The sequence below is a fragment of the Ruditapes philippinarum genome, unplaced genomic scaffold (assembly GCF_026571515.1).
Source record: "Ruditapes philippinarum isolate M1 unplaced genomic scaffold, ASM2657151v2 ctg19854_1_1_1_1, whole genome shotgun sequence".
NCBI classification, from domain to species: domain Eukaryota; kingdom Metazoa; phylum Mollusca; class Bivalvia; order Venerida; family Veneridae; genus Ruditapes; species Ruditapes philippinarum.
Genome location: NW_026854411.1, coordinates 3,739 through 15,083, shown reverse-complemented (window position 1 = coordinate 15,083; position 11,345 = coordinate 3,739). Strand labels below are relative to the sequence as shown.

The 11,345-nt window shown below is 29.9% G+C and overlaps 1 protein-coding gene across 1 annotated transcript; it reads left to right on the top strand.

The window, feature by feature from the left end:
- Positions 1-479: 479 nt before the first annotated feature.
- Positions 480-11,137, top strand: LOC132740060 (uncharacterized; the record flags this gene model as incomplete). The annotated part of the gene is given in 4 exon segments (XM_060727915.1): positions 480-502; positions 9,620-9,653; positions 9,888-10,007; positions 10,394-11,137. Coding segments are annotated over 4 exon segments (278 nt in total), but the record flags the coding sequence as incomplete, so codon positions are not given.
- Between the last annotated feature and the right edge of the window lie 208 nt (positions 11,138-11,345).

The following is an 11,345-nucleotide window of genomic DNA, read 5'->3' as shown; positions in this document are numbered from 1 at the left end:
TAAGGCATTAAATATAAACGTTTACCTGTAGATATATCAATAAATAATACTACAAAAAAGGATGATAATAGTTTTTATAGCATAAATGGCTGTTTACATTTGTTTTCAAAATATGGCGGATATCGATTACTCGATAGTGATTGGTTATTGATTTGTTATTGATAGAGAGGAGGTTAAACATCGAAATAAATACAGTAAAGAACGAAAGTATTAAGGAGGTCTGACTACACTTACTATAAGCTACCACTACATTATAAACTATCTACTTTAGTTTGGTGTTCAAATTATACTTTATTATTATGTAATTATGAATGTTTTATATTATAGTTATTAGTGTATGATTGATCTTAATGTAGATACGTGTATATAATCATGTAGATAAGGTACTTTTTATAAATAGTGTATGTTTAGTTAGTGTAAGTGTGTATATATCATTTACGTGTATAATGCGTTGATCTGATAATTCAACCCTATGACAGTATCATCTCTATTTTATTCTGCAGTAAGTTTATTTTATTACTATTTTTTGTAGATTACCCTTTTTAAATTTTGTCGAACTACAAGTTTATATATAGAAAAATATTCTCAACTCTTATAAAAATTAAGCATGTAGCATGCGTCACTTATTTAGATTTTTATAATAATGCATTTATACCAAACATTTAACAGTGTCGTATAGCTGGTTGCACAGGCTAATTAGTCATACATGCTATATTCAAAAAGAATGACAAGTCAACATGTATATACATATATTAAGGTTTTTATTTCATAATGTGCACTATGGAACATGACATGATTTATGAGTATTATAGTTCAGGATGCATGCGGACTAGCTTATGTCAAGATGATTTATATATGTAACTCTAAAACGCGTGTATTTATATACATTATAAAATGTCCTTATGACAGGTTGTCTTTATATATACTATTCTCAAATGTCCAGGAAGGGAAGTTCAGTTTTGGTATTCCACTCGTTCACTTGTGTGTTTGTATTTTGTATATTAAAAGTATGTAACATCCGTGAGTTCTTCCTCCGTTATACGACAACGGTTGATTTGGCGCCTAAGACCAGCGATGTCGAAGCGACGATTTTGGATAGCGGGACACAACGAAGTACCTGAAATAGAAAATTAAAGGTGAGTGATCGTTTATATACCTGCAATTTGCTAATTTTGAAGATGTCAGATCAAGATATAGCTACAATTTTTGAAAATTTGTCAGATAAATTGAACAATATTTCAACTATCATAGGTACACAGGGTTTATCAGAAATAGTACAAAATTTTGATGGAAATTCTAAATATTTTAATGACTGGATAAAATCTATAGAAAAATATGCTATTTTAAAAGGTTTGGATGATAATAAAATAAAATTAGTCGCATTTCAATCAAGTAAAGGGACTGTAAGCGATTTTATATGTAGATATTTGCGTGATAATCACCGTAATTCGTGGGAACAATTAAAAGAAGAAATAAGTACTAGATTTGGGGAAATTAAAGATTTACATCATGAATTTTATCTCTTGAGAAATTTAAAACAAGATTTTGGGAGAAAGTGTTTCAAATTTTTGGGGAAAAATTTATTAATTGTGCTGAAACCGCTTATGAAAATTATAAACTAGGAGATAATAGTTTAATTGAACTTCAGTTAGTAGAATTGTTTACGGATAATTTAGCGCATAATTAATTTAAAACTTAAACTTATGAGAGAAAAAGCCAAAATCTTTACAAGAAGCAATTACTTGCGCAATGAATGAACAGAATTTCAGAGCTAGATTTTCTGCCAGAGTAAAATTTTCTAATTCTCAAAATCACGCAAAATACAATAATTACAAAGCAAATAATTTTAATCATTATTATACAAGAAATTTTTGCGTGTACTGTAAGAGACCAGGTCACCATGTGCGTAGTTGTAGATTTAGGAAAAATGAAATATATTCTGTATTTCACCGACAAAATTTTTCACGATTTAGGAAAAATAATAGCAATAATAGTTTGAAATCAAAGATTAAGTGCTGGAAATGTAATAATTTTGGTCATATTATGCGAGAATGTCGTAAACAAAATTTTTACGACAGAAACAAGATAAATTTTCAGGAAAACTAGCAAGTTCCTGTCACAAAGGGGTCATTGACAGGAACGATAAAATACCAAAATTTAGTATAGCATTAGCTGGAAGCCCTAATTCGTGTTTGATTAAAATAGAAAACTATAAATACAGATCGTTAGTAGATTCAGGTGCTGAAGTTTGTCTTCTGCATCGCAGAATATATAGAAAATTAAAGAATCCCCCTCAACTTATAAAACAGAAAATAAATTTATGTTCAGTTGACGGAAATTATTTACATATAGATGGTTATATAAATCTAAATTTTCAAATAGGGAAAACAGAAACAACTCAAAAATTCTATGTTGTTTCTAAAATGAATAGAAATATTATTTTAGGCCGTGATTGGTTAACACAAAATGGCGTTAGATTATATTTTGATTTAGGCTGCTTAAGAGTTAATAATACATATGTACCCCTCGAAGAAGATATTCATATTGCATCAATTGTTAGATTAAAACAGGATGTTATTCTGAAACCTCAAACAGTTAATGTGTGCACTGCTAAGTTAAAACAAAATCCAGGCTTGGAAAATGATAAATTATATGAATTAAAAAGTATAGAAACTGGAATGATTGCTTCTGAACCAGGTCTTATGATAACAAATTCTGTTATGAAACTTTCGGCTGATAGAAGATTTCCTATTATGATTGTCAATAATACACATAAAACTATAAAATTGAAACGAGATTCAGTAGTTGCTAAAGATTCAGAAGTTGAGAGCATTAACTCGGTCACAGAGGCTCTTCAAACAACTTCCCCTCTTAACAACGATTTCGAACGTGATATTCATACACCTTCAGAGCATTTTAATATTGTTAGAGACTTATTAAGGAAAAATAGAAATATTTTCGCAAATAAAGATTCTGAATTATCACAGACAGATACTGTAACCATGAAAATACCAACAGGTAATCATCCTCCAATCAAATTACGCCCATATCGCACACCTTTAAACAATAGAAAATTTATGAGTGACGCAATAGATGAGATGTTAGATGCTAATATTATAAGAAGAAGTCACAGCCCTTATTTCATTTCCTGTTGTTATTGTCGGGAAACGTGACGGCAGTAAACGGTTTTGTGTTGATTTTAGACAATTGAATAAAATTACAAAGCCAACATCATATCCTCTCCCATTAATGATGATATTTTAACACTACTAGGGTCTTCAAAATATTTTACAACACTAGACATGCGATCAGGGTTTTGGCAAATACCCGTACATGAATCAGACAAGGAAAAAAACGGCTTTTTACGACATTCCGAGGCTTGTTTGAGTTCAACCGAACCCTTTTGGCCTAGTTTTCTGCCCCTGGAGTTTTCCAAGAACTCATGTCACATGTCTTACAAGGTTTAGAGGCATTTGCTGTCAGTTATCTTGACGACATTCTAATATTTTCGAAGTCATTAAATGAACATTTATCACATATACAGACAGTATTTTCAAAGCTTAAAGAGCATAAATTAAAACTTAAACTGAAAAAGTGCAGTTTTATTCAGCAACAAACAAAGTACCTTGGTTTTATAATTGATCATGAAGGTATAAAACCAGACCAGAGAAAAAGTAAAAGCTATTAGGTCACTTCCGGTACCAAAATGTGTTAAAGATTGTCAGATCTTTACTTGGTGCTGCTGGTTTTTATAGAAGATTTTGCCCTAAATATTCTAAAATTGTTGAACCTCTAATCAATCTTACAAGAAAACGTGTTTTGTTTAAATGGACAAAAGAATGTCAAGAAAGTTTTGAACAATTAAAGAAAATGTTAACACGTATTCCACTTTTAGCATTCCCAGACCCAAATAAGCCTTATATTCTATACACGGACTCCTCAGATTTAGTGGTCGGAGCATGTTTAAGTCAGAAATGTGACAAATCTGGTATTGAAAAACCTATATACTTCTTATCCCATAAATTAAGTGAATCTCAAAGAAAGTACAGTACCATAGAAAAAGAAGCATTCAGTATTCATTATGCGTTACAAAAATTAGATGTTTATTTACATAATGCAGAGTTTACTATATATTACAGACCATAAAACCTTTAAAATATCTTCTAGAAGCACCTATGCAAAACAAAAGAATTCAGCTTTGGGCTTTAAATATTTCTGCCTATATACTGTAAAATTGAATATTTGCCAGGAAAATTAAATTTAATTGCCGATTTCTTTTCTAGACCTCCAGCTGATGATAAAAATGCTAACAAGTCCGATATTGAACTTTATGAGCCTGATATAAATGACAATGCCTTTGAAATAACAGTCTCAAATTCAAGTAATAATTCAAATAATGATAATGTACATGTGGTGAAAACTGATGAAAGCTATGAAGTAAATGCTTTTGATTCTACGCACTTTAATGCCAAAGAAATAGCAAACAAAGAATACCAATTTCAAGAGCCAATTGTAGAAGATATTAAACAATTCGAAAAATTAAATATGGCCTCAGAGCAAGATAAAGATCAAACTATTCTTGAACTGAAAATGTTACTACGTCACGGACAGCCAACTAAATCAGTGCAGAACAAATATTTAGAAATTGATCAAGTTCTTTATTATCTGTCTAATGTAGATGATAATCCTAATCTTAGATTGTTTGTTCCGCAACACTTAAAACACCTTGTCATTACTCAATATCATTTAAATAATGGTCACCCAGGAACACAGAGGTTATTTACAACAATAAAACAAAAATATTTTTTGGCCAAATATGTTCAAAGAATTGTATGAATATGTTTCTAAATGTGTTGATTGTCAGTCACGTAATCTTACAAAAATAAAAGCACCTATGGGCGAAACAAGAGTACCAATGTATTCATTCCAGACCATGAGTATCGACGTTATAGGGCCATATGAGAAAACAATGAGTGGTAATCGCTACATTATATGTTTTATTGACCTTTACAGTGGTTATCCCGAGTGTTTCCCTACTGCTGACAAAAGTACTGATACAATTATACATTTACTATTAGAAGAAATTTACCCTAGATACGCATGTCCATTACAAATTGTCACTGACAATGGATCAGAATTCACAAGTAATGCTTTTAAAGAAACACTTAAAGAGTTAAAAATTGATCACGTGCGTACAACTACCTATCATGCTGCCGGAAACGCGAAAAATGAACGTTCTCACCATGTCATACATGATATCTTAGCTAAAAGAATCCAGGGAAATCTCAAACAATGGGATATTCATCTTAACATGACACTAGCCGCACTTAGATTCAATGTCTCTAGGACTTCAAAGCATAGTCCATTTTATTTGTTATATAATCGTGATCCAATTCTCCCGGTGGACCTGTTGCTACAACCAAGGCAGCGCTATCATGGCGAAGAGTATCACAAAATTGCATTACAAGAACAACATAATACTTTTCTATCTGTTTATAAGAACCTTAAAAAAGCAAAACGAGAACAAGCTAGCTATGCAGATAAGACCGCAAAAGATATCAAATTTGAAATAGGCGATCCCGTATTTTATAAGAATTTTCGTAAGAGAAGCAAACTAGATGTGAATTGGAAGCCATTTTATAGAATTATGGAGAAAAAGGTCACCATTAACTTATATAATAAAAAATCAATTTGACAATTCAACAGTTAAAGTCCATGCAGAACAAATTAGGCTTGCAAATATTAATGACTGGTCAATACCAAAAGCAGATAATACTGGCCGACCAAAAAGAAATGCCACATTTGTAGTTACACCTGAAAATAGCGATACTGATGATGCTTCAGAAATACCAGAATCAGTATTACCCCAAGTTGCTAAGAATGTTAGAAAAGAAAGGTCAAATTCTGATAGTGAAGATGATATTCCATTAGCCGAATTACAGAAACATCTTCAACAACTACAACAAATTTCAAATAATGAAAATGCTCAAAGTAATGCACATTCAGAAGAAATGCAATCGCAGACTGATTCAGAATTATCAGACTCAAATTCCATACAAGTAAATAGCAATCCTCCGTCACAAGCAACATATAATGCTATTCAGTCAGATTCAATGGCTGATGATAATGATTCCGATAATGAGATGTTTATAAACTCTGTTTCTACTAAAAAGAAAAGTATTGTAAAACCACGATATAAAGTATCTGGTAAGGTAAACACAAAGGTACATAATAATAATAAACGCTTGAAACCGAATGTTAAAATGTTTTTACAAGGATTAGCCAGTATGCTATATCTCTATAGAACGTTATATTCCGTGTTATATGCTATATTAATTTTCGGTAAATTGACCTCAGGCATTGTAAATAGTTATTATAGAAAGAAAAAATATATATGTTACAAGAAACGATAATAAAACAAAACAGGAAATTACATTATTTAATCATATATCTTTATAGTTTTGGTGGTTGTATTCATTTATATCAATTTTCAACTTGCTTTTATTAGAAATATATATCTTTGATTTTTTTTATTGATTAAAATGATCGTTATTCGCTCTATGTTTATTAATAGATCGGTTAATTTAAATGCATTTCAAAGTAAATGACAGCACTTAATCATGAGTTTCAAATTGATTATTTACTTTATTTCATATTAGAATAGCATGTGTATACATACATGTTTCAACTGTCAACGCACAATCATTAAATAAAGTTTAAATTGGGATAAGTCTTATTGTCGAAATAAACTAAAGTTAATAGCTTAGTTAAAACTAACAAAATATGTCTAGAAAAGTAAAAAAAAAAATTTAAATATGAAGTATTACATAAATAAGATACTTACACTAGAGAACATCTTTCATTGGAATTCTTATCCTATGCATTTTATGACAGTTGTCTTGTTGTTCAAATATCTGAAAAAAAAACAAAATTCTGTTTATTGTATATAATATCTATTAACCGATCTGACAACGGACGAAAATGCAAAATATTGGTCTAACGATCACTTGTCGTCCAGCCAAGACAGAGAGGTGCGAGCGAATTCGCCGGTACAGTCAAACACCGCCTGACTAGAAATATTACAGTCAGCCTCTACGATGTCAAACTATGTACAACAAAAACCATGCATATATAACCATAAACACCTTCTTCGATGTAAAACCATGCAGATATAACCATAAACACCTTCTTCGATGTAAAACCATGCAGATATAACCATAAACACCTTCTTCGATGTAATATTATATGAAATAAGCGTCTACAATGTTTAAAATACATAACTATGCTGTTACAGCCGTCTACAACAACAACAACAACAACAACAAAATTGTGGAATCAAATAAACTTTTGTTCCTGTCTTCAACCAGAGAAGCCGAAAACTTCCGTTTATCAATAGAATGTGTTTTTATATGTGTTATATAAACTTAAAAACAAAAACCCAGAGAAATACTGATGACAACTTCCTATCAAAATAATTATTTGTGCGCGACAGAGATATCCAAAATAAATATCACATAAACATTTGCGAGAATTGGCAACAGTAAACTATTATTTTAATTATCTTATTACTCAAAAACATTGCTACATAAATGAAGAATTATAGATCTATCATCACTTTGTTGTATTGTTCACAAGACATTCTTTTTACGACGAAACAAGAACAGCGTTTACAGATGTGCCAATAAATATTCGAATATAACTTTATCAACTTGTGTATAAAGTCTACGTTTACACATATCAAATACATATATATTAATTTAAAAGAATCTTCAAGAACATCAAACATTTATGAACAATTATGAGTGTCAATTTAAAATTATAATTAAAAAAGCTACATACCAACGATTTGAAATTCCCGACACGTCACGAAGACCAAGCCATACTGATGTCAGCAAGTACCTGTTACAAAAAATATACGTGTCACAGGAAGTGTTCAATGCGCATGCACAATACACGTTTTACAGGAAATGAAACACCTGGACATTTTATCAATTATCAATTGTTTTTAATATTTTTTTTAAACTTTTTCGTATATAAATATCTTTTTTACTCTAATCATACACATAATTCTGTTAAATTTTATACCTTAAAGTTTTTCTAATTAATATTCTTAAAATAATTTGTTCTTTGAAAATTGTTAACTTATTTGTTTATTTTTTATGTTTTCTTGATCTCTAGAAATTAACTTTTTTTTATGATGAAATAAAGGAAATTAAATATTTATTGAAAAACTTATAAAGCTATAATATTTACCTTATGTTACTTTAACATATTATTTTTGTATTTTTTTTGCATAAAGATTAATCGAACATTTAACAATAATTATTATTTTACTTATTCAAAACATTTTAAAACTAATATCAAAAGTAAACTTACCTGTGCTACATTGTATCTATCCAAATTTTTCTATTAAAATGAATTCAAACAAAAAGGTTACGCACGATATACAATTGACCAATCAGAGATTATATGACTTAAGGTGATTTTTTTCTTTTAAAAATAAACTAATAAAAAGTCATTAGATAACATCTCTGACCGGACATCTCTGACCGGATATTACCTTCGGCGATTTTTTTTTGAGAATAAAGTAACAAAAGGTTGATGTAAAACATCCTTACCTTAGGGGTAAAACAGATGTCAAGTTGATTTTAGATTTTTTTTTAATTTGTTACAACGAGTTTGAAATATTTGATAGTAACCTTGTTTAAAACTTTTTTTTTTAAATATTTTTTTTTTATGTAAGATAAGGAGGATATTTGTCGTATAGCTGGTTGCACAGGCTAATTAGTCATACATGCTATATTCAAAAAGAATGACAAGTCAACATGTATATACATATATTAAGGTTTTTATTTCATAATGTGCACTATGGAACATGACATGATTTATGAGTATTATAGTTCAGGATGCATGCGGACTAGCTTATGTCAAGATGATTTATATATGTAACTCTAAAACGCGTGTATTTATATACATTATAAAATGTCCCTATGACAGGTTGTCTTTATATATACTATTCTCAAATGTCCAGGAAGGGAAGTTCAGTTTTGGTATTCCACTCGTTCACTTGTGTGTTTGTATTTTGTATATTAAAAGTATGTAACATCCGTGAGTTCTTCCTCCGTTATACGACAACAGTAAAGGGACTCCACTGAGGTTTTTTGACATGATGGGACTGAAAATATTTTTTCCGGATAAATGTACCATTTGATTTAGATTTAGACCACTGATCTTTGTGCAAAATTTCAGGTCATTTGCGCACTTCGTTTTTCCAGAATAACTATTCAAATTGTAAAAAAATGACCCAAAATGAAAAGCATTTTAACACTTTTCACTCAAATCAGGCTTAGAAAATCATACAAATACGATTTTAAATTTATTTCAAAGTATATTTCTTAACTATCTTTGCATATATTTCTGTTTAAAGTGCCCCAGCTCATTTATGTAAGAAATTCAAATGTTATGTTTTAGGCTTTTAAACCTCAGTGGAGTCCCTTTAAGTCGCTTTTGATTTCAACCATAACTAGACTATTATCCATATCATATATCATGTACACACGTTAAAATGCATGAATGACACTATAAACTAAATGATGCCTGTTAATTTAACGTCTTTCAGTATTGTCAAACGTGTGGTCAAACTCCGTGTAAAGGTATGTATTATCGTAGCAAAATCATTTTTATTTTATTTGCTGTCATTGACTTTATTTCTTTAAAAAAAAACTTATATATGTAACAAGATTATAATTATATTTAACAAGATTTCTTTGATTTCTCAGTGATCAAATCTAATGGTTGTATTTTTGTATTTTATAATCTTTTAATAGCTGTCATTTTTGTCATAAATGTAGTATCTTTATTTAATTAATAATATGTATATATTACAGATGGGTACTGTTGCAGTAAAAAGACGGGGCAGCCTAAAAATTGTTGTTGTACAAGTACAGCCACAGGTTTCAGTATTTCATGTATCTCCTCCACGTCATCATCAACAAGCTTCCCTTGGTGTAAGTATACTTTGATGATCTTTCTTTTATTTATACGCCATACAAACATTTTATGAGAATATAACGTCACAATGGAAAGCAAACAGTATCTGTGATAGTTATGATGAATGTATCGGTTTCCGTTAAAACATTTGTGTTGTTTACATTAATGATGAATATTTAGAATTTTTTCTCATTTTTAAAATTTAAATCAACCATTTAATGATAACGTGTGGCCTTTTAGACGATTTATTTATGTATTCCTAAAGAAGCACATTTCATTTTACCAATCTTTTCAGTATAAGGAGTATTTGTTTATAATTATGTGAACCATCACGTGATCAGACAAACATGTTACTATAAGATAATATCAATACACAGTAACATATACATATCATTTTTTACAGGGGGCGCTGTATTAATTGTTGCTGCCCTGATAGCAGTCATCGCAACCATTGTGTTTATAATCATAAGGAGAAGAAGGAGGGCAGTATACGGGAACATATAAGCGTTTATGAACAAAACTTCCCTGTTTCAAATAGATCGAGTTGTTGAACCATTGACATATTATATGTGCTTTTAACTTACGGTAATTATTAAAGTATAAAATGATGTATTTGTAAGCTGTGTTGGTTGGTTAGTGTGTTGAGCATAATATGCGTAAAATCTATAAAACTTTACCTGCGTGTATATACTTAACGTACATCAATACAAATATCATCAATTTAATCCAATTGTTCAAACATCGTTATCAATGTTATTTTAATCAGCCTCTATTTGCCCCCATCCTAACATTATACTGGATGGTAAATTATAGGCAATACGATCTGACCTAATGCGAGTAACCTATACCCGATACTGTTCATCTAAGATATATTTACATTGTACTGTTTTGATTGTTTTCTTCCATGAACATTAACTTCTTTACACACAATACTTTTGTTTATTGTTCTATCAAAGGAACATACTGTGGAACCCTGAAAAATCTACTTATGTTATGAGATCAGTATTGTTCCTGCTTTCGTACTCCTATATACTTTTATATATATTTTGTATCGGTATATTTACAACACCACGTTGATTTTAATAGCAATTTTAGTTAAATGTTATATACTGCCACAGTAAACTAAACCCTTTATATTTTTTATTTTAACATTTGTTTTCCATTAAAAAGTTGTATTGTCATATACATGTATTAACAATGTGTTATATATTTTTGTAATTTTATATCTATGAATAAATGCAAGTTATGTTACTCATATGTGTTACTTTCTTACTGATACAAGTAGCATAAAATAAACACATCTCTATCCATAACGTACCTGTGCTAAACAAACAGCTGCTTGAAATTTATGTACA